This window comes from Choloepus didactylus, chromosome 7 (assembly GCF_015220235.1).
Source record: "Choloepus didactylus isolate mChoDid1 chromosome 7, mChoDid1.pri, whole genome shotgun sequence".
Classification (NCBI taxonomy): Eukaryota; Metazoa; Chordata; class Mammalia; order Pilosa; family Megalonychidae; genus Choloepus; species Choloepus didactylus.
The window spans coordinates 35,917,069-35,941,996 of record NC_051313.1 but is presented as its reverse complement, the minus strand read 5'-3'; the positions used below and the strand labels follow the sequence as shown (position 1 = coordinate 35,941,996).

At 39.2% G+C, this 24,928-nt stretch overlaps 1 protein-coding gene across 4 annotated transcripts in view; it reads right to left on the bottom strand.

Moving 5' to 3' along the window:
• Positions 1–2,611: 2,611 nt before the first annotated feature.
• The window catches only part of HS3ST5 (heparan sulfate-glucosamine 3-sulfotransferase 5), a 319,040-nt gene continuing 296,723 nt past the window's right edge, over positions 2,612–24,928 (bottom strand). For all 4 annotated transcript variants that reach the window (XM_037842995.1, XM_037842997.1, XM_037842998.1 and 1 more), the window contains 2 exons: positions 7,845–7,983; positions 2,612–4,325 (listed from right to left, as the gene is read on the bottom strand). In XM_037842995.1, the coding sequence (XP_037698923.1) occupies positions 3,395–4,325; positions 7,845–7,951 (1,038 nt within the window). In that variant the 5' untranslated portion in view covers positions 7,952–7,983 and the 3' untranslated portion in view covers positions 2,612–3,394. The remainder of the gene's footprint in view (positions 4,326–7,844; positions 7,984–24,928) is intronic.

Here is a 24,928-nt window from a genome sequence, read left to right as displayed (position 1 = left end):
ACCCGATTTAGCTAATTGGACAAAGCCAATGCTTAGCAGCAGGCCTGGAATCCGAACTGCACTTCTCCTTGGTTTCCAGTTTCCTTAGCAGCAATGCATCTTCAGAGTGTCCCAGGTAACGCTCCCCGGGGTCCTGGAGCTTGTCCTTAAGGAGGGTCTTCCCGCTACATGCAGCCCCTCAGACAGCCCTGCCACAGGGCTCCAGCAGCCTGATGAGTGGAAATCGGACCAGCAGTTAATGAACTTTCTCTCTAGTCCATCAACATAAAAGTCTTCAGGTCTAAAATCAGATGTGATTATGAAGGGTTTATAAGCTTTTGCTATACAATGCTTTATGCATTAGCTAAGGACCCAAAAGCTTTAGACTTTTCCTATACTACTTTGCAATGAGGAAGAGAATTAGCATCTTAATAAACTGAGTGTTTATATGATATGGTGCCAGGTGGATAGGTGATGGACTTGGAATTTGGAAATGTCATTCTATGGATTTGTATGTCTCTTTTTCTTTCTTTCTTTCACTGTTCCCCAGTCTTTCTCTCCTCCCTTTGAGAATCTAGTTCCTTTTTGTATGATTAGAATTAGAATTCCCTGGCCTCCAAAATAGTTTAGTCTCAGCTTTATGGTCCAGCAGCAATTTCACCACTGCATACACAGTTTTTCTCTTTGCAGCTTAGAACTGCTTCACAAGGCCATATGGTGTGGCCAAGCCTCCGGAAGGAATGCAAAGTTTTCATGGTGTAAATGGAGTAACTTATTAAAGAGAGCCTTAGTGGAGTTGTTTGTAATGAGCTGAAGATTTCTCTAGATGGTCCTTTTGCCTGTTTGATAACAACAGGAAACATTTTTCTAAACAAGAAGGTTTAAAATTTCCAGTGGAGGTATGCTTGCTATTAAGACATAGCATTTTCATTTCTCTGCCTAGCTCAGTCAGCAGTGGCTGTGGCTGTCTTTTCAGGGAAATGAAACCTGTCACCCCAAAACATCCTCCCAGGCCAGGCCTCCCGCACTGGTTCTCTGTGGGGGTGGCTCCAAGGTTGAAAACAAGGTTTTGTTTAGGAAGTGGGGTAACTGGAAGTCATAGTGCTTTTTTATGACTATTATGAAGAATTACTGACTATTGAGCTTAAAATAAAAGTCAGGCTAAACCAAACAGAGTCTTAGAATAAACTCTGATACATACAATTGGTAGTGGTAGTAAAAGCTTAAGAAAAGATTGTAATATAAAAGAATATCATTGACAAATTTCTGCTCATTAACTTATTTTTTGATTCCTCTATGAGTCTGAGAAATGATTGCCATTTTTCAACTTTACTTGTGGAATACTTAGACCAAGTTTTTTTGAAACATCAGTGTTCCAATGGGGCATTCTCTGACAGTCACTGGTCTAAAACTCTATTGGCTGTTTAGTGCTCTAGTTATAGTTATAATAAAATTGAGGACAACTTTGTGATTATGTCCTTGAATGTCATATTCGGAGAGTGTATTCTGATGGTTAGCTGGGAGTCAAGGCACAGGGAAATCCGACACCAGGTTTCTTATCTTTGAATTCCTTCCTGGCTCAGGGGAGAAGGGACTCACATTTAGACCTGAGATGCTCAATCCAGAATCATCAGAGTGTGGGAGAAGCTGGGATGCCAGCGTGTGTCAGTGTTGTGCCTGTTTCACGCTGAGAGAACAGTCACTGCTAATTGAAACAGCAATAGATGATTACCAAGGCCATGGCTTGAGAAGCCGTAAATACTGACACCGGTGGGGAAAGGGCTATTTATTTAGAAAAGCTCACCATCAAATCACTGGACAGAATAAACAGCTCATGGAGAAAATCAACACTTATTACAATCAATGGGGAATTCATTGTAATTTGCTGAATTCTTTAGGAACTCTCAGTGTGATGTTGAACAGAACTCCCTCCAGTATCTTCTATTGGACAAGAAACTGTGAAAAATCCACCTTGTCTTTGTTTATGCCTCTTGCCATGTTTTTCTGAATTATATTTAACTCTAGCAGAGTGACTGATGTCAGCAAGGCATCCAATTTAGAATTAATTTCTCTAGACGGAAATATGAGCCATATGTTTATGTTAGTAATAACAACTCTGTATGCAGTTGGATCATTTCTGAGCAGAACTGATATATTATCTCCTAAAAGAGGGAGTTCTGAAAGCTCATATTTATTTTTTGAAGTATCAGCAGCACAGAGGCCACACAAGTTTTCTAATCTTATTTTATTTAATCTTCCTACTGGTCTGACTCTGATTAGAGTTCAAATAAAACTGTGATTCTTTTATGCCTTGATTTTGTTCAAGTATTCCTAGTCCCTCTCTTGACAGAGCAGTAACTGCAAGTAAATTAACTGTCACAAAGTTGTAGCAGAGCAGCCCTAGTGTTCTTCGAGGTGGCTATTCTACTAGATTTCCAGATGGCTGAGATTTTCTTTTTAATATATTCAGCCTCACTTCATAAATACTTTTTCTCAAGGGTACGGAAATCCAGTGGAGAAGCAGCTATTTCCAAGTGCACTCATATTCACATAAACAGCTTCGATTTTGGTAGCCAGTGGGGGCCCGGAAAAACAAAATGAGTAAAAAAAAAAAAAAAGAGAAGTTGCACATAAAGTAATTTTAATCCATTCCATTTTTAAATACCACAATAAATTTAATTTTCACAATAAATTAAATAGCCTTATTCAGTTTACAAAATAGAATTACTTAGTGTGAAACCAGTATTTACAACATTATACACTATGTACATGACATTTCTCTTTGTTGACATACAACATGGAAGTAAAAGGACTTGACTTTTCAATCTGTGATTGACATGCTATAAGTGACACCATGGTCCATACAAGAAAACAATAGTGCAAACTCACCACAGGAACTTTGGAACAATGTCAATTTTATGAGACAAGACATTCTTTTAAATAATAAGAAAATAGTATTTTCTGTTTTCATGGCACCAATTCAGCATCTGAATTAAAGCGCCCACTTTCCCTTAGAAAAAATGCATAACTGAATCCTTTACTTCCTGAAGCTTCACAGCCATTGGTACATTTTCACACATTAATCTTTTGGCTTAAATCTATGAAAATGGCGGGTAACAAATTCTGAGTCAAAGGAAGACTAACTCTTTGAGAATAGCTGAAGTCACTTTTCCCCAATACCACCACCTCTTCTTTTGTAAATAGCTTAAAAGATGCAATTATGTAGCGGGAAATTTTTCTGTAAATTTTCAGTAGAAAAAGAACTAATCTTATATTTGGTCACACACTGCATATGTACAAGTATACATGGAAAAATGACTTGGATAGCTGTGTCTAGGAAGAGTGCATATTTTAATCTAGGAGGAGACGTTGTGTGTCTCCAGGCACAACACATAGTGTTGCATGACATATTATTTTATGGCCAGTTCAATGTCCTTCCAGTGATCTGGTAAAATTTTTGATTAAAAGGATGAAAGAATTTGCGCAATTTGGTAATGACAGAGGGGTCCACCTCTGGATGAATGCGCCCCTTGCTGCCCGCCAGGCACTTATTAAAGATAATATTAAATCGCAAGCAGTAAAACCCTCTGGTAGCATTGAAATATAAATTGTATTGACTTATCCTTGGAGGGAGATTTAGGAACTTCTCCACGAGCTGCAGTTCCGGAAGAGGTTCCATGATGAGGCGATCTCCATCAACGATGTGAAACTGCTCGATTGGAAAGTATTTCAACCACCTTTCCAGATGTTTGGTGTAGATGCTGGTTCTTACGGCCTTGTACTTGGTGTTTACTTCGCAGGTATTAGGGTCTATTGCCAGCTTCTCAAATTTGTAATAAGTTTTGTTCTTCCTCTCTTTCCCCTCTAGCACCTGAGTGTAATCAGAAATAGCTCTTGTGGTTGGCTCCCTGACAATGATCAACAACTTGATGGATGAGTTCATTTTGTAAATCCTTTCAGGAACTTCCTCTGTGATAAAATATGCTGGGCTCTTCTCAATTGTGATTTGCTGAGGGTAGGAAAAAGGCATCTTTTTCCTATACCACTCAATGCCCTTGGCATAATTCTCATCATTGTCAAAAAAGTGGATTTCTTGAGAGGCTTTGACCACTGCGGGATGAAGATTCAGCATCTCAAGCAGGGCCCTTGTGCCTCCTTTCCTCACCCCAATGATAATGGCCTTGGGGAGCTGCTGGACCAGGTCATGAAGACGGACCTGCTCCTTGGATGCGTTACCCTTCCGGAACTCGTGTAGCAGGCCACGCTTAAACTGCAGGGCGTGCAGTGGGAATTCAGCCTGACTGCGGGCTCCGAAACGGCTTTCAATGGGGCAAATGGGTTGCAGCCTGCAAGAATAGAGAGATACTTTAAGAAGCTTGTTCCAACTAACTTCTCCTGTTTCTAGCTCCCTAGTCAGACTAAGATTTTAAACCTGTAAATAAAACCACTGGCTTCCCAGCCTGCTATAATCCATAATGCACATATGTTTGAGAAATTTTATTTTAAGCAACCCAGTATTAAATGGAGCAACATAATGGATGGGATTTTTTATTTAGTGCTCCTTCAAATTTTTATTCACCAAGCACTTAATTGACTACGTCATGTACTTATGTTCCCAGTAGAGGATAGACAAGTGACACCAGCCATACTAATAGCTTTTTAACAGTTTAACAGTTAACATCATTTAGAAAACATGAAAGGCAAAAGATTATAATCTTCTGCTGGGAGGCTGAAGGGCAGCATGGAGGCCATGGCTTTTGGGTTTTCTGTGCTATTATATTCTTGTAGCTCAGGAGCATTCATAATGCTCTTAAAAATCTTTGTGATACAATCTGAAAAGAGGCTCCAGTTTCTGGTCCTTGGCTACTTGCATTAACAACTTGCAAAGTTCCAATCTTGGCATTTGCTGAGGTTTTCTTTATGAGAATTTCTGCCCTTGGCTTAAGGACAGCTGGAGGGTATGATATTTCTTCTGCCTCTCTTCTTTCTAGCTAAAGAGATCTGGATAATGTTTTCACTTTGCTGAATGTAGTAACAAGCTCACTTGCTATCAGCAAGTGCTGTATATCACCTACCGCACCAGGGACCAGAAATCAACAAGACTTAATGGGGCCAGAAACCTCAGGTCTTCATTGCCAAGCCCATAGAAATCAGGGCTCATGCCCAAAGAAAGGAGTCCAATGGGTGGAACCAGGAAGGAGAATTTCCACTTTGATGTTCCTCTTAATAATGAACAACCACCTATACTTTTCTCTGAGAAAGAAAAATGTGTTAATAGTCACGAAGATGCTAGATGGGAGTGACTTGAATTTGGCATCACCATTATAAACTAAGGCTAGCAAATTGATTTTCCTTTTGGGTACAGTATGAAACTGAACTAAAGCTCATTCTAATTTCCCTCAGTTGATCAGGGAAGGCATTTTAGTTTTCTTGGTAAAAGGGGGTAACATTAGTACAAAATGGCTGTTAAAGCAATTCCTCTAACTGAAGCTTTCAACTAGCCTAATAATTTGGAGTCTGTGTCTCCTTCTCTGTGGTAATGAACCTTTTGCTTACTTTTTTCAAGAGAAGGTCCTTCTGGACCTTTCTTGTCTTCTGTACTGTTTGTGGTTAAAGGCAGAAGAGAAAACAACCTCAAGATCTTACCAAAGCTGTTCTGTGGACCTAGGGGGAGAAGGCTTGGAGTATTTAAACAATTATCAATCATAATGTTTAAGATAAAATATAAACATATATTTACTTTTTTGTGGTGTTTGGTTTTCATGATTTAAGATTTAAAAAAATGCTCATTGTAGAAATATAGAAAACTATAAAATAATAACAGGGTAAATAGATGGTTAAAATTTTAGAAAAATATACATTTTGTTTTTATAAATTTGTCACAGGATTAGTATTCTGGGGCTATAAATAGGAGACATAAAATTACCAACACTTGATCAAAGATGTTTTTAGTTGCGATACTGGGATACAAAAAACTCATCTTTCAGCTCTTTTTGGGTTCTGGTTGAGAATTAAGCCCTAGTTCTCTCAGGCCTCCAGTGAATGTAATGAACAGACTTCTCTCATGAATGAAGCTATTACTGTCCTTGGGAGAACTGGGAAATAGTCACTCAAATCCTTTTCTGTAGGACTTAATTCTCTTGCAGAACTTTGGTTGAGAGAGGCTAACATAGAAGGTCTCTGTCCTGTTTAAGGTGGAATAAATCTCCTTATCTCTAGAAAGGACAATCCCTTCCCCCTTTTTTTAACTCCCTTCCTCTTTCCACCTTCTATCCCAGGAGCTCATACCCTGCATCATAAATGAGACTCCCTAATGCAAGTTAGGAGTAAATATTACATTATTTCCCACATCCCATAGAGTAGATGATTATGGGCATAGTACCAAGACTAAAATGAATAAAATTCTTCCATTGCAAAGGACATTAGAAGTAACTGAGCTTGGCTTGCCTCCCAAAGAGGTGGTGTTTGGTTAAGAAAGGGTGGTCCCACATAAGCATATGTCAATTTCAGACATAATCTGCTTGCACACTCAAGTAAGAGGCATTAAGAAAGCCAACCAGGCAATCCAATTCCTTATATAAGCTTCAGATCAGACACCAGGGACAGGGATACAAATAAGAAGAGTAATCAACAAAACAATAACTAAATAATACTGCTTTAATGATCATTAGATCAGTAGCTCAATAAAAAGCAGATGATTGGAAGCTAATTAAAGGTACTGGTAAGAAGACCTGACATAAAAGGTCTATGATAGACATAGGAAGTTGTACAACCTCGAGGCTTTTCATTAATACCTACATGCTACTTTAGGAAACTACTTGAAGTCAGTCATGGGCTCTCAATTACACCATTTCCTATTGGTAACAACTAATAAGTGGGAAGATTACTCAGGAATTTGATTTGAAGAGCATTAAAGAGGTTCACTTTACCAGTCAAAACAAGCAAGGACCACTGCTATATTCTTTGTGAAATATCTGAGTCATGAGATCTGAAGATTAATTTAAGTTTTGGAAGGAAAAGAAAAATTGGAAGGGGAATATTTTCATTTTAAAGTGTAACTGTATTTTCAGGGAAAATGGGAATTGATTCATGAAGAACATGCTTGAGTCTTTCCAGTGCAAGAAATTAAATTCAAAGGGCAAAGAAAGAAACTTCACATTTCAGGAATTAACTTCTTTGAATTTTGCAATCACACTGGATCTTGTACAGTCCAGAGGCATTCAATGTGAGCCAGCTGATATTGATGGGACTTCTGCAAGCCAAACTCTAGCTATGTAATTTCCTCTCCATGGATTTTCCATGGGCAATTACTCTGAGCGACAGCCTCCTGGTCTGGTGCATTCAGCTCCTGGAAACCAGAGCTAATTAACATAGTTAAAACTCCCCAAGCCTACAGCCGTATTTCCAGGGTAATGGATTCCAAACTTGATGAGCTCCTTTACAGGATCATCTGTAATTTTAACTCTCCTGGTAGCACATTAATTGGCTACTCATAAATTTCAAAATGAAGTTACATAATTTATCATCACTGTTTTGCTATGGCTAGAGGTCAACACCAGATTCACACAGACCACAATGAGTTCTTGTAAATGACATTTTCACTATACACAGCTTTATCCCTTCCTGAAAACAAGTGTCAGTGCACACAGAATATGAATGGATCTTGACAAACACCTTGGTGTGAGCAAGTTGGATCTCTTTCTTTTAAAAGCTCAATAAATCAAAATCAATACTGCAGAAAGCATGTCTCTTGGGAACTTTGAGGGAGGAAAACAAATAGATAGATCTAAAATTTTGTCCTATGGAGGTTGAAATCAAAAGACACTTAAAGTCACACGGGCATAAGCCTGTGTTTAATCACCTACCTATCCAAGCTCCCAACTCTGGCGACTAGATACAGGAGACTCCCAATGGCAAGGCTTCCCAGCACCAGGAGTTTCTGTCTCAGCCACACCTGCTGTTTGAATAGCATGGCCCTCCATCAACCTTCAGGGCTTCTGCAGCCTGGGGAGAGGGGCACAAAGGTAACTCATCAGCAGTTATCTCTTGTAGACTCTGTTGGTTCTCACAAAGAAACCAGCAGAGGGAATAGAGGGGATTAAATGATGTTACACCAAGAACAGACCCCATTCTTGACAGCTCCATGATGTAACAGATATTTAACAAAACTTACCTTCGTTTTCCTGGCCCATGTTACAAGAGCAAATACAAAATCTAAGGGGAAGACACTAACTAGACAGAATCTACTAGGTAGAATCAACCAGCAGTAGCAGAATCTACCAACTGTCAAAGTAAATTAAAATGCATATATATAAGTTATACAGGGTCATGATGTATTTATATATGTGTATATATGCATACATACATATGTGTGTGTATATATATACATATATATATTCTTTTTTTTTTTTTTTTTTTGCTGCTGCTGCCGCTGTTATTAAATCAATCAGAGTTAAAAAGTACTGGTGAAATGAAACGAGCAACTTGAGATTTCCCAGCAGGGCCCCAGTGAACTGAAAGCTCTGTCTCAGAACAAGAGAGCAAATGTAGGAACTGAAATCCCAGTTCAGTGACTTATCATTTTGGGCACAGCAATGACATATCTAACTTAGACAGTTGTGTTTTCTTTTAATTGTGCATGGAGGAAGGGGGCAAGATCAAAAGCTATTTTTCCACTTACTGAGGTTGTCTGATTGAGGACAGTAGCTCTAAAGGAACCTGACGTTTCCCTTCATCTCCTCTGCCCAGTCCTGGATTCTGAAAACGTGCTCAGACTAGATGCCCTTGCTGTGTGACCCCTCCTGGCTCTCAATGAATTTAAACATGTTTGGCGATATCCGGTTCCTCTAACATCACGAAAGGACATTACCTTGAAGCTTTGCACTTTTATACCTGAAATAAGGCCAGCTGAGGTGGGTAGAGATTTACCTAGTGCTCTCATTAAATTTTGGGAAAAAAATGCAAGCTCCCAATTCAGCCTTTCTTATTAAAAATAAATCCAATTCTCCTTTCAAGATAAGATAGGTTGCTTCTTATTGAAATTCAAAATAGTAACCAAGAAAAGGGAAACTACAGCAATGAGTCATGGTTAAGAATTGTTACGCTTCAATGTAACTCGGTACTTGCTATGTGAAGGCTTTCTCTGTGCAAAAAGGGATATATTAGAAGTAAGATCATGTTGGAAGCAATAGAGTTATTTTAGGTTTTTTATTTTCTCTTCTTCCTTTGTTTTCTTAGGGGTTGTTAATTTTCTTGGGGTATGGTAGGAACATGTTGGAAGCAATGTAGTTATTTTAGATTATTTGTTTTTCTTACTCCTCTGTTTGGACATGGTTTATTAATTTTCTTGGGTTATGGTAGGAACATATTGGAAGCAAAGTAGTTATTTTAGGTTATTTGTTTTCCTTAATCCATTGCTTTGTTTGAAATGTTGTGGGGTTTTTTTGGTTGTTGTTTGCCTGTTTGTTTTTAATTTTTTGATAAACAAAGTTAAAAAATTGAAAAAAAATCAGTAGAAAAATGGGAGTAAAAACTAAATGACAAGTAGGGTGGGATGGGGGGATGGTTTGGGTATTCTCTTTTCACTTTTATTTTTTATTCTTATTCTGATTCTTTCTGATGTAAGGAAAATGTTCAGAAATAGATTGTGGTGATGAACGCATAACTATATGATCATACTGTGAACAGTTGATTGTATACCATGGATGACTGTATGGTTTGTGAATATATTTCAATAAAACTGAATTAAAAAAAAAAAAAAGGGATATATTAGAATTGGTTGATGATTTATTCATTGATCAAGAATTTATTGAGTATTGATAGCTTTCCAGCTATAGTACTAGGCTTATGGAGGATTCTGTTAAAAAGATTCTGAGAGTTTTAGCCATTGAAAAACTAATAATGTGACTGGAGAATCATGAAACAACCAGAGAACACAATCCAATTCATGAAATTCTTGATAATGTATGAATAAATGCTGGGGAAAGAAAATTAAGGAAAAGGACAAGAATGTGGGTCCATGGGAAATGCCTTCTTGTAGAATATGGTACATGGCTTGGTCAGGAGGCTGCAAAAGAACAGCTCAAGAGAGATAATAGCAGCATTCATCCAACACAGAGCTGACAAATACTTACGGAGCCTCCTTTATGTGCTGGGTTCTGTGCTGGGTGCTACAGAGAGAATGGTAAACTAAACAGGGATGGTTCCTGCCCATGGTGCCTGTATGTGGTGGAGAAGGTCGACATTAAATGATTAAACATTACTGTATCTACTTACAAACTATAATAATGTTACAAAGGAAAAGCACAGGATGCAGGGAGAAAGCACAATAGGAGGGACCCAATTCTGGAGGTAAAGGAGGAAGGAGGGCAGGAGTAGGATATAGTGGGTTTCAGATAGAGGACCCATAGTGTGCAACACGACTGAGAAGGGAAAATGCTTGGCTAGTTCGGGAAGTGAAAGAAACTGGTGTGGCTGGATGCAGGGATGGAGGGGGAGAGAGAAAAGGTGAGAAAAAAACAAAACAAAACAAATATAAAGACAGGGAATAAGAAGGGTAATTGCAGGGACTGGGGTGAGCCTAGAGTTTCTGACTTAGCATGGCTTGCCTTGTGTAAAATGGGGAAGAGAAATTGAAAAGAAAATGAGGTTTATTGAGAATCTCCTATGTGGCAAGAACATTGTGCTAGGTAGTATTTCTGGAAATTCTCAGAAAAACCCTAGGAAGTAGATAATTGTTATTTCCATTTTACAGATGGCTAAACTGAAGCTCACAGAATTTTCTCTAACCTGTCTGAGACTACACAACTGGCAGGTAATGTGAGGCAAAAGCAATGATCTATAGGGGGTGATTCAGGGCTTCCAGGCCTGAAGTAATCAGTCTCCTGTCTCCTCAGAGCCACGTGCCTTTAGCATAGGACTAAAGTGCAAATGTTGCAGCAAGATGAAGGAGAGAGTGGCAGAAAGACAATTGTGTTCAAATTCCCCAATCGAGTCTTCTCCTTAGTAGCTATGTAATATTGGGGACCTTTTTTTTCCTTATCTGTAAAATGGGGGCAATACCTGACTTCCTCATTCCACTCTGCTGTACTCAGAATGAAACAAGGTTTCTGCAAGTTAAATCATTATACAAAGGTTCATTAACTTGCCAGACTAATGTAAGAGATTCTGTGTCATTTATATCTTAGTGTTAATTAATTTAAGGTGAATTTACAGATTAGTGTGAGAGAATAAGGTACTAATGGCTGAGGAGGGCCAGGCCCAAATGGGAGGAATGGGAAAGGAAAAGGAAAAATGTGCTTGCCCATGGCCTTATCTAGGGCCGCTAGCCTCCTGCTGAGGTGGAACTCAGAGGGAGGCTGGGGAAGGTGGCCTCTGTGCCATCCAAAGGTAGTTCCTATCTCCCTCCTGTCCGGCGCTTCTCCGCCCCGCCTCGAGTCCTCGGTCGGCCGGCGATGGGGACCAGAGAGATAAGGGGAGAGAGGGTGCGGACAACGTCTTACCCGGAGCACTTGTGATCACTCAGGACTCGCGGTGGTAAAGCAGATAAACTTTTAATGGGACTAGGCAATCATCATCTTTACAGGTTCCACCCGGGGCGAGACACCTCGGGGGAGAACAACCTCGATGCGGCCGTCAGGTACGGCTCCTTGTGGGCTGTCTCTCCGAGCTCCGCCCGGGAACTTTCTTATAAACCTTGCGTGTATCCAATGGGCTAACGCCACGCACACAAGCATGATTGGTGAATACAGCGGGTGGTTACATACATCGAAAGGCGGAAGCAGGATGTGGGCGCCATCTTGACACCACTCAATGGGCGGGGGGACTTTGGAGCAGGTTTACAGCGCATGCGCTATGCCCATCCCGGGAGACGGCTCTCCACACCCTCCTACATGTAATACTACTGCACAACACTTCAATTCCTCCCACCAGCCCAGGGGGCTGCCTGTCTGTGTTCAGCTACAGCCCACCCATTCTTCCAGTTCTGGATGACATCCTAGTACCTCCATGAAGTCTTCTCCAGCTGATGTCCCCATCCACAGTCATTCCCCCAACCTCTACTGAACTCCTCTTATTCAGGCATTTCATTGTTCCATAAGCATTTGATGAGTGTTTGCTGTTCTCTTCTGCTGTGTATGTTACCACTGTCTCCTAGCAGTGAGCTAATCCTACTAGCTGACAAGGACTAGAAATCGAACTGAGAGGCCCTGAGCCCAGAAGTGGCCTGATTTTCTATATAGGCTAGTGGCTCTCTATGGTGAGCCTGTCACTGCCCTCAGAGATTCCAATTCAATTGATCTGCATTATTCTTGAACTTGCATTTTTACAGTGGGGTGAATAATACCAGAAGAAAGTCACAAAACTTAAATTCATTCCCTGCTTTTTTTTTTTTCTCTTTGGTCACCAAGGTCAGTAAACTAGTTTTCCTCGATTTCTTCTTGCCTTGTCCTGTCCAGGCACTTAGTGCCCTCTTTATTCCTTAATCATTTGCTATGTTCTCTGTGCTGTAAACCCTGTTTTCCTTTCAGTTTCTCCCTATGGCAATGGGAATGTTTACCCTATGACTGTCCCTTCTTTGTATATTGGAAGCAGAGAATTTGTTCTAAGTTTCACAGGTTCATAGCTGGAGGAGAATTTTGCTTTTGGACAGACCATGCCTGTGACTGAGTTTGACGGGAGCTTGTATTTAACTATTGTTACTGAAATGATTTAAGTTTCTGTGATATTGTAGTGGGATGAATGTATTTTGCATATGGAAAGATCATGTCATTTGGGGCCCAGGGGGTGGAATGTGCCAATTTGTATGTATTATGTCCCCCCAAACGCCATTATCTTTGATGCAATCTTGTGGGGGCAGATGTATTGGTGTTGATTCGATTGGAATCCTTTTATTGAGTGTTTCCATGGAGATGTGACTCAATCAACTGAGTGAAATGTTTGATTGATAATTTCCATGGAGTTGTTACCCCACCCATTCAGGGTGGGTGTTAATTGGATCACTGGAGTTGTATGAAGGAATTTGCAGACACAAGGACCTCAGAGCAGCTTTGAGTGACATTTTGGAGAGCAACTGAGAGAAACAGTTTGAAGATGGCTGTTAAAAGCAGACTTTTTCTCCAGAGAAGCTAAGAGAGGACAAACGCCCCAAAAGCAACATTTTGAAGAACCCACAGGAACTGAGAGACGAGCTGGAACACAACCTGGGATCAGCAGATGCCAGCCACGTGCCTTCCCAGCTTAGAGAGGTTTTCCTGGATGTCACTGGCCTTCCTTTGATGAAGGTACCTGATTATTGATGTCTTACCTTGGACACTTTATGGCTTTAAGACCATAACTGTGTAACCAAATAGACCCCTTTTATAAAAGCCAATCCATTTCTGGTATTTTGCTTAATGGCAGCATTAGCAAACTGGAACATTCTCCCTGTTCATTGCCAGTGACCCTGTACTGCCTGATTAATCTTCCTAATATAAATTAGTTTGTCCCTCTTCTGTTTTCGATGGTTCACCAGATCAAATCTAATCTCTTCCCTCTTGAAAGCCCCAGCCCTTCCTTCTGAGATGCCTTCTTACTACCCACCAGCACTGTCCTCCATGTCTCGGATCCATGTCCTTACTGCTCTCCATGCTCCTTCACTCTCATCCCTATGATTTTATCAATTTCCTCACTGGCTGGAATGTCTTCCCTAGTTTTTTCCTTCAAGATCCTATGATATCTCCCGGGAGGGTGAGTCCTGGTGGATGTGGAATTTGGGGAGAAAATCACCCCAGGTAATTCTAATACACTTCCCATTGGTGGGGCAGGAATGTATCAGGTCCATGTGTAGACAACTACATGACCAATGGGTGATGGCTACACTTGGAGATAAAACTTGGGAGACATTTGCTACATTCAGGTGGTGAGTGAAGTTATGAAGTGACCTCATGGTTGAACTCGGCTCAAGATTAGCAGGCAGTAAAAAGAAGAAACAAGTGACTGAGAACGTGAAAGTAATCCAAGACTTAGAAGAATATCACAAGGCTCTCAGGAGTCCTACTACAAAACACATGTAACCTGGCATGTTCATTAAGTTATTGAACCTTACAGAAAATGAATTCATTATTTTTTCTATCGCCACTGAGGCCTTTTCCAGTCTCAGAGGCCCTAGTACTCTACCTACAGACTCATCCTTTATGATATATGCAGTTACTGCTGTGGAGGTTTTGCTCTGTGGGATAAACTGGTACTGCCAGGCCAGCTTGTCTGTGTCTAAAAGACCTAATTTCCCCAGCCTTTTGTTGGCAGGGCTCACCCAGCTCCTTACCCTGCCTCCTCTAGATAGGGATGGCTGCATTGTACCCCCTGAAGCATCTCCGTGTCTAGGAGGAGAAACAGAATTTTGATTTAAGACTTCAACTAATAGGAGTGAGTTGTCCGTGGTAAAGCATGAAGACTCCTGGATTTTGAGTCAAGAGACCTTGATTTACGTTTTGGTTCAGATCTGTGATTGAAGCTTTCTGAATTTTGGTGTCCTCATATGTAAAATGGAAATATTAACATCTGTCTCACAGGATTGTTATGACGTGAGCACTGAAGAAGACACTATAGGATAGAACTTGGTGAACAGTTCAGCACTTAACAAAAATGAGGCATTATTAATATCTTCAGGAGGCTGGGAAAATTACTCTTGCAATTCACTTTAAAGAGGAAAAGAATAAAATAAATGCAGTTCTCATTAATAGTATAATTGAATTGTGAAAAACATAAGCCTATTTTTAAGTATTAATAATTTTTAATGGAAATTCATATTAAATATTAGAATGCTAAGACTATATTTCTGCTTAAAGCAAGATGGCAAAATTAAAAAAAGAAAAAAAGTCAATACTGATCTTGTGGGGTTGAAATCTCTTTGGGAATTTTTGGGAAGTGAGGAGGCCAAACATACAGTTTCTAGTGAAGACAGGAAGTAAAATCTCCTTCTGTCTTGTAACCAGTCTCAGACGAGGTGCAAGGAAACAATATCATGACAGACCCTGAATAAACCTTACTCAGGAAAGATCAAAGGTGCCTGGTTAAGATGCCTCTTTGATTGTCAACAACGTCATGAAATGCTTGAGAGTGTGCCAGGATGAAGTCTTAAAAACTGGGAGTTGTTGCTCTTGGTCCAGGAATACAAGCCGAAGAGAAGTCACCCAACTCTTAATCCTTATGGACAGTGCTGTTAAATTGAGTAGAAGTTTAACTGCTTCTCCAACCCCAAAATCCCTTTCTTTGTGCTATGACAGCTTGAATGAATAGTATAATAATATTTCAGCAGAGCAGTCATATTGCTAATAGGCAATTTATATAAAATTAATGTTCTTTTAAGCATATTATTTCTTTTTATTAAAAAAGGTAAAAGACCAACAATGACATTTAAGCCCTCAATCTCTCAGTGTCTTTCATTTTGCATGCTAAGAACAGCACAATTATAGTTTCTCCAAACTATGAAAGCTTTAATAGACACTGCATCTTAGCTGAACAAAGCAGAAAAGCAGAGTATCTAAATAACAGAGTACATGGCCAGAAGTGACAAATTGTAGAGATATCTGACTGTTTTTCTAAAGCAGCTCTAAGCAGAGAAAGAAATGTTCCCCAAGGTGAAACAAAGAAATGAAGGGATTCAAAAATAATGGTAATAAAGATGTGTTCAAGTACCACTCAAGGGCTTGTAGATTGGTTACTGCAGGCCCTGGTGCCAGTAAAAACAATAAAAGGAACAAGAGCAGAAAAGTTTGTTAAAAATGACTGAATTTATATAGTAGAATTATTCGAAGGAAATCATAACTCTACATGAATATTAGGTTATTTGTCTTGGGCAACAACCTTACAAGGTGGACGGGAACTACATTTATTGAGCACTAGACTCTGCTACCTTCTTTTGCATTTATTGTCTCTTGCAATACAACAGCCCTGAGAAATATTATCCATTTTATTTTTTCTGATGGAGATGGAAGAGCAGAGAGATGAGCAAATTATTTGCCAAAGGACATATAGCTGGTGAATGTAGAATGGGGATTTAAATCCAGAATTATCTGACTCTAAAGAACATGACCTCATGATGGCAAGGCTATTCATAGGGTTTTGGATGCTTCTGGGAGACAATAAATAATTGTTTGTTGGTTAATAAGAGCAGACAAAAACCACTTAACTCCAGTCAAATTAAACCTGCCTCTGAAACTTGAAGATGGGGAGGTGAAAAAGGAGAGTAAAAGAGGAAAAATGTTTCCATGGAAGGGCAGGTAAAAGGGATCATTTGGGTGGTTTGAACCTGATAAGAGGGGAAATATTAATAAACAATGATAATAATAGTAATGAAAGGTAATAATGTCATAGAAAGGTGTGTTTTATAGTTTCCAAAGTATTTTTCATATTAACCATACCATTTTAATTAAAACTGACTAGAATTATGGAAACCCCACTTCTTTTCCCCATAATTCAAGAACTGACTTTCCCTTTTGAAAGATTTTTATAGTAGGTGATGAAAATAACATTGGTTTTGAGTGCTACTCATCACTAACTCAGATTCTTATGTGTTGATTGCCATAAGATCTTGGTTAAATCTGTTTATCACCTTCTCATCATCACCCCATCCCCAACCCCTCTCATTGGCTTTTCCTCTCTGTGTCTCAGTGAACTGCTCCCTATCTACCCACTCAGAAGCCCATGTCAGAAACCTTGGGATCCATCATCCTTGGTTCTCCCATGCCCCTCCATGTCCAATCAGCCAGTAAGTTCCCCAGAGTCTACAGCCAAAGTACTATTAGAATCCACCTAGTTCTCTTCTCTGTCATTTGTGACTGCCTTAGTTCATGCCACCATCTTTTCTCTTATATTAACTGTAATAGGTTCCTAACATGTCTTCCCACTATTAGTCTTGTTCCTGCCTCAATTTATATTCCAGACTGCTACCAGAGTTGTCTTTCCAAACGGAAATTTGATCAAGTTGCCTTTAGGCTTAAAACCCTTTAAATGGCCCCTTATCATGCACGTGGTTTATAAAGACCCTTCATTCCTTTTTATTGCAACTCCACATACACCCCAACACTCACTCATAGAAACTTTAGCTCACAACTTGGAAGTTCTTCTGAATAGGTAACAGACTATAGTCAGCTTTGCTTTAGGGCCATTCCATGTAAGGTTTCCATAGCCTGAAACACTAACTCTCGGGCTCAGAATGGAGGTAAAAGTAGCTGGTTCCATAACCCTGCTGTGAAGATTCAATGAGTATGTAGAGTAATTAGGACACCGTCTGGTACATAGTAATAATAAATGTAAGCCACCTTTATTAGTGGTTTACCCCTCCACCTCTCAGTCAGCGTAATTCCTATCATTTAGATCTTAGGTTCCTTGGGAAAGTCTCTCTTGATCATGTAAGCCTGGCTTAGATGTTCCTCTTGTGTGTCACCACAGCATTCTCTATTTATTTATTTTTTTTGGCTTTTATAAAGGGGGTTCACCTGGCCACACAGCCACAGTCCGAAGGCCATAAAGTTCCAAGGTAAGGCATCAACAATCGGGTACCTTCACTGGAGGATGGCCAATGGTGTCCGGAAAACCTCTGTTAGCCGAGAAGACATGTGGCTGGCATCTGCTCCAGAGTTCTGGTTTCAAAAATAGCTTTCTCCAAAATGTCAGTGTCAGCTTCCAATGGCCGTCTTCAAAATGTGTCTCTCAGCTGTAGCTCTTCCAAAATGTCACTCTTAGTTGCTCTGCTGAGCTCCTTCTGTCAGAGCTTTTATAAGGCTTCAGTAAACTAAACAAGGCTGATGCTGAATGGGCGGGGCCATGCCTCCATGGAAATTATCTAATCAGAGTCATCACCTATAGTTGGGTGGGTCACATCTCCATGGAAATAACCTAATCCAAAGGTTTCAACTTAATCAACACTAACATGTCTGCCCACATAAGACTGCATCAAAGAACATGCATGGAATTTTGGGGGAAACAATACCTCCAAACTGGCACAACATCCACCTCATAAAGAATTTTAAAACTACCAAACAACAATTAGTACTATTATCACTTCCATTTGCCATTCTAATATTCAGTCTATATTCATATTTTCCCCACAGTTTCAGTTTTTTTTTTTTTTTAAATCAGGATCCCAACAAGATCCACATATTTCATTTTGCTGATATTACTCCTCAGTTTATATATTTGGTCAGAAACATTGTGTTTACTTTTTTTCTTTCAAACACAAATGCTGCACTATCCACCCTCCTGCATCCCCACGTCCCAAGGTAACCTCTAATCTACTTTCTATCTCTTATAAGTAATATCATGCAATTTTTTTTCTTTGTATGTCTTGCTTATTTCACTGAGCATAATGTTTTCAAGGTTCTTCCTTATTGCAACATGTCTCATAATTTCATTTTTTTTCTTATGGCTGAGTAAGATTCCACTATGTGTAGGTATCACATTTTATTTATCCGTATACCTGTTGATGGACACTGTCCTAGTTTGCTAATGCTGCAGAATGCAAAACACCAGAGATGGATAGGCTTTTATAAAATGGGGATTTATTTCACTACACAATTACAGTCTTAAGGCCACAAAGCATCCAAGGTAACACATCAGCAATCGGGTACCCTCACCGGAGGATGGCCAATGGCCTCCGGAAAACCTCTGTTAGCTAGGAAAGCAGCTGGCATCTGCTCCAAAGCTCCGGCCTCAAAACGGCTTTCTCCCAGGACGTTCCTTTCTAGCAAGCTTGCTTCTCTTCAAAACATCACTCCCAGCTGCACTCTCTTTCCTCCCCCCGAGTCAGCTCATTTATATAGCTCCACCGATAAAGGCCCACCCTGAATGGGTGGGGCCATGCCTCCATGGGAACATCTCATCAGAATCATTGCCCACAGCTGGGTGGGGCACATTCCAAGCAAATCCAACCATCACCAAAACGCCTGCCCCACACAAGACCACAAAGATAATGGCATTTGGGGGACACAACACACTCAAACCGGCACAGACACTTTGGTTGTTTCCAGTTTGGCTATTATGCATAATGCTGCTACAAATACTGGTGTCCAAACACTTGTTGGGGCCCTGCTTTCACTCTCTTTGGGTATATATGTAGATGTGGGATTGCTGGGTCAAACAGTAATCCTGTATTTAATTCTTTTTGATGAATGGCCATATTGTGTTCCACAATGGCTGCATCATTTTACATTTCCATCAAAAAAATGCACTAGAGTTTCAATTTCTCCATATCTTCTCCAATCTTCTTATTTTCCATTCTTTTAATAATAACCATCCTTGTGGTGCGAAGTGGTATCTCCTTGTGGTTTTAATTTGTATTTCCCTAATGGCTAATGATATTGAGGACCTTTTCATGTGTTTTTTAGCCATTTGTGTATCTTCTGTGGAGAAATGTCTATTCAAGTCCTTTTTCCATTTTTTAAATTGGGTCCCTTGCAGTTCCATATACATTTGAGGATTGGTTTTTCCATTTCTGCAAAAAAAAGACTACTAGAATTTGAAAAGGGATTGTACTGAATTTATATATTGTTTTGGGAAATATTGACATATTAAAATGTTAACTCTTCCAAACCATGAACATGGGATGTCTTGACATTTATTTAGGTCATTATATATTTATGTTTTATTTCTTTCAGCAATGTTTTTATAGTTCATATGGTGTAGAACTGTCTATTTCTCCCTTCAATTCTATCAATGTTTGCTTCATCTATTTTGGTGCTCTGCATTTAGGTATATTTACATATGTTTGTAAATGTGAAATCTTCTTGTTGAATTTACCACTGCATCAATATATAATGTCCTTCTTTGTCTCTTGTAATAGTTTTTCACCTAAAATCTATTTTGACTGATAGTCATATAGCTACCCCTACTCTCTTTTGATTACAATTTGCATGGAATGTTTTTTTCCCATCCTTTCATTTTTAACCTATTTGGATCTATGGATATAAGATGTGTCTCTCATAAACAGCACATAGTTGGCTCATGTTTCTTTATCCATTCTTCCAATCTCTGCCTTTTGATTGGAGAGTTTAATCCATTCACATTTAAGAAAATTACAGATTAGGCAAAATTTGCTTCTTCCATTTTGTAATTCTTCTTTGTAAGTCTTATACCTTTTTGGTCCCTCCTTGCTTCCATTACCGACCTCCTTTTTGTTTACAGGATCTTTAATAATAAACTATTTTGAAACACATATCCTGTCCCTTTGTGTAGATTTTTAAAGATATTTTCTTTATGGTTACTATGGGGACTACATTTATCAAACTAAATCTATTACGATTCAGTTTACATTGATTCCAACTCGACTTCAATAGCCTATACTACACAGTTTCTGTAACCCTTCCATTCCTCTCTTTTATGTTGTTCAGATCACAAATTACATCTTTATGTACTGTGTACCCACTGATAAAGATTTACACTTGTTTTTTATGCATTGGAATTTTCAGTCTTTTAAGAACTAAAAGAGAGCATTACAAATGAAAAAAATGAAGTAATACTTACATATATATTTACACATATTGCTTTCACCAGAGGTCTTTATTTCCTCATTCAGCATTGAGATACTGTCCAGTGTCCTTTTGTTTCAACATGGAGGACTCCCTTTAGTATTTCCTGTAAGTTTATTTGGTAATAAACTCCCTTAAATTTCATTTGTCTGGAAATGTCTTAATTTCTCCCTCAGATATATTGTTCTTGAGTAACAGTTTTTTTCTTTCAGCACTTTAAATATGCCCTCTGACTGCCTTCTGGCTTCCATGGTTTCTACTGAGAAATCGGATGTTAATCTTGTTAAGAATCTCTTCTATGTGACACATGGCTTCCCTCTTGCTGTTCTTAAGATTCCATCTTTGTCCTTGGTATTGAACAGTTGGATCATAACGTCTTAGTGCAGATCTGTTTGGGTTCATCCTGCTTGGCATTCATTGAGCATCCTGGATTTTTATTAGATTTGGGAAGTTTTCTGCCATCATTTCTTCAAATATTTTTTCTGACCCTTTATCATTCTCTTCTCTTTCTGGTACTCCTATGATGTATATATCATTATGCTTGAAGATGTCCCACAGGTTCCTCAGGCACTGCTCTTTGTTCTTTCTTCATTCTTTTTTATTCCTGCTCCTTAACTTGGACACTTTCCACTATTTGCCTTCAAGTTCACTAGTCTTTTCTCTGCCTTAAATCTCTCTATTGAATTTTTTCACTTAGTTATGGTGCTTTTGTGTTTCAGGATTTCCACTTGGTTTCTCGTTATAATTTCTATCTCATTACTGAAATTCTCATTTTGTTCATATTGTTTTCGATGTTCCTTTAGTTCTTTGCCCATGTTTTTTTTTTAGTTCATTGATACTATTTATGAGACTTGTTCTATGATCTTTGATCAGTAAGTCTAGAGACTGTGCTCCCTCCAGAATATCTTCTGTTGAATCCTTTCTTTCCTACGACTGGGTCATATTTTCCTGTCTCTTTGAATGTTTTATAATGTTTGCTGAGATCTGGATGCTCTGTGTATTATTTTGTGGTCACTCTGGAAATCTAGTTCTCTCACTTGTCAGGCTGCCAGTCTGTCAGTAAAGTTTCCAGCCACGGTGCGGCTCCCCACCCCCAGGGCAGGGCCTTGGGGCATGGCTGGCTCGGCACTCAGCAGGGGCCTCTCCTACTCAGCATCCTCTATTTAATTCTATTGTAATTTATCCCACCAAATTGTAATTGTCTATTTACTTGTGTGTCCCTCCAACTGGATTGTAAACTCCATGAGATTAGAGGCTGTGTCTTGTTTATTATTGTATCACCAGCTTTTAGGGTATCACAGATGTTCAGTAAATATTTGCTGAATATTTGAATCAGTCAGATGGAATGAACTTTCAATATCCCAATAGCTATAGCATCTGGACACTACATCTCTTTAACTAGATAATAGTACTTCATCTTCGGAAAACTTTTCAGGCTTACAGAGTGCTATTTGTATATAACTGACCTTATTTTCCCCACCTTTATATTTGGAAAAATTTGAAGGCTCATATATCCTTCACTTAGATTCACCAATTAATGTTTTGCCACATTTGCTTTATCTTTCTCTTTATCTCTATATAAATACATTTGACTAAATCATTTGAGAATAAGTGGTATATATCAACCCTTCAGCATGTTAGAGGATCCTATCTAATCCCCACACAGGCCTGTAATATAAGGCATCATTGTCCCAAAGGGCTAGGAAAGTGAAATGACCAGCTCAAAGCCTTAAGCTATTAAATCTGGAGTTTTTAAATACTAGTTTTGGGATTTTTACATTGTTCTACATCCAGCAACACACATTGGTAATTTGAAATCGGCCACAGAGGGGGTATTTATGCAACAGAAATGGATAAATGTCCTCCTCCACAAGGGCCTATTGTCAAATACTTACCAGCTCACCACTGACTATGCCCTATTAATTTCTCTTTTGTGCATTTATTAATCAGATCTTTCTTAATTTCCAGTGTGATGCTGCTGGGGAATAGAGGGTAAGAAAAGATGGTAAGAGAGGGCTTAATGCTTATCTTCCCTTCCCTCTCCTCTATTCTGTCTTTCTACAGAGGCCTATTTTCATCTGAAGCCCCTGTAATCCTTTACTCTTTCTTCCTATTTCTACTTCTCTTGGTCCCTGTTTTTCTCAGCTTTCTGTACCTTCTTTCAGTTTCTCCCTGCACCCTGCCAATGACTGATTATGTCCTCTAAAAAACAGAACTTAAAAAGAAAAGAATGCAGAGCAATTATTTTTAAGTAACAGCAATAAGGGAAAAAAAGTGCAGCTAAGTGTCTCAGAAAACCTTATGAGTATTTAATAAATCTATAAAATAATTTATAATTAGTGTGCATGCCAAAACAAATGCTAAAAGCCTCCGTTCTTAAGCAGGCTAACATTTTCTTAATTTGCAGTATTATTAGCATACTTCAAAAGCTTCTTCTTTTTATTACCAGAGAGCCCTCTCTTCTCTCAATCTCAGATCTTTCTTTCAGGGCTGGAAGGGCACCAGCAAATTCTGTCACTAAAATAACTGCCTATATGTTTCCTCAAAAACATAGGCATCAACAAATATTTACTGAGCACCTAACATGTACCAGGCACCATGCCAGACACCAGGAATAATGTGGAGAACAACAGACACTTACCCTGCCTCATTACTTTCACAGTCTTCTAATGTTCAAGGTCAACTCTTGATAAAAGTGTAAGAAAACTGTATCTTCCCATAAATACAGAGCCCATGTTTATGAAAAACCCACAGCTAACATGCCCAATGGCAAAAGCCTCCGCCCCACCCCCCAGCAAGATGGGGGAAAAGACAAGTGTGACCATTTTCACCAATGCTATTCAACACTGTACTGTACATTCTAGCCAGAGCAATTAGGTAAGAAAAAGAAAGAAAAGACATCTGAATTAGAAAGGAAGAAGTAAAGCTTTCTTTGTTCATAGATGACTGTGGTGGTTTGGAGTTGTATGTACCCCAGAAAAAAACATGTTCTTGAATCCATTCCTGTGATTATGAGCCCATTGTGAGGTTATTTTATGAGGTTGTTTCAGTTAAGGTGTAGGCCAAACCAATCAGGATGTGCCTTATTCTTATTACTGGAGTCTTTTATAAGCAGAATGAAACTCAGACAGATATAGGGAGAAAGCCATAGGAAGCAAGAAGCTGAAAGTCAGCAGAATCTGAAAGAGAAGAGGAAAGCCAGAGAGGCCGCCATATGCATTGCCATGTGACAGGGGAACCAAGGACCACAGATTGCCAGCAGTCAGCCCCAGAACACCACAGTCTCTGGGGAGAAAGCATAGCCATGATGATGCCTTGATTTGGACTTTTTTTTTCCTGGCTTCAAAACTGTGAGCTAATAAATTCCCATTGTTTAAGCCATCCCTTTGCATGGTATTTGCTTAAGCATCATAGGAAACTAAAACAATAAGATACAGAAAATCCCAAAGAATCCATAAGAAAACTATTAGAGATGATAAACAAATTCAGTGAAGTTGCAAGGTACAAGATTAACATGCAAAAATCAATTGCATTTCTATACATCCGCAACGAACAATTCAAAACTAAGGAAACAATTCCATTTTAGAATAGCATCTAAAAGAGTAAAATACATGGGCAAAAATTTAACCAAGCAGGTGAAAAGTCTTCATCAGAGTTCCCAGCTTGCAGCCTGCCCTGCAGAATCTGGACTTGTGCATCCCCACAGTTGAATGAGACACTTTTATAAAATCTCATAATGTTTACAGCTATCTCTGTTGGTTCTGTTTCCTTAGAGAACCCTGACTAATACAGCTTTGGTACCAGGTGTGGTTCTTGAGAAACAGAATCTTAAAAATGGGTTTTTGCAATTGCTTTTCTACTATGATTAGATTCAAGGGCATGGATGACTCTATTTCCATTTATCAGGATGGCACTGACAGTCCATGCCATGAGTTGGCAGTAGAGATACACAAAATATCACCATTTGGTTCTGCTAATCATACACTTATATGTGGCAAGGTTTGGGGTGACAGTGTTTTTGACACCTTAACAGAGAGTCTTGTGGAGATAAAGGTATAATGATGTCGGCTGGTTGTTCCTAGATACACTGGATACAATTACATAACAAAGGGATGAGCTGAAAGCTTCAGATTTGCAGCTTAAACACTGTATGAAGATGTAAACGTTCCTATGTGTGCCCTGAAAGAAAATCTTATTTCTTATGGCTACAGACTTGAGATCTCTGAAAACCAGACAAGAATCTCATTGTGTGAGTAGCAGATTTAAAATGTAAACTAAATTCTCAACCTTGAAGGGTGTCTGCTGCTAAAGTGAGGGCATTGATTGGAAAGGAATGGGATCCTGAAAATTGGGAAGGGGACATATGGGTTGATAATGATGACAATGGGGACACTGAAACTTTAGATTCTGCTGACTCTTTGCTAGATAAATCTGTAATGATCTGC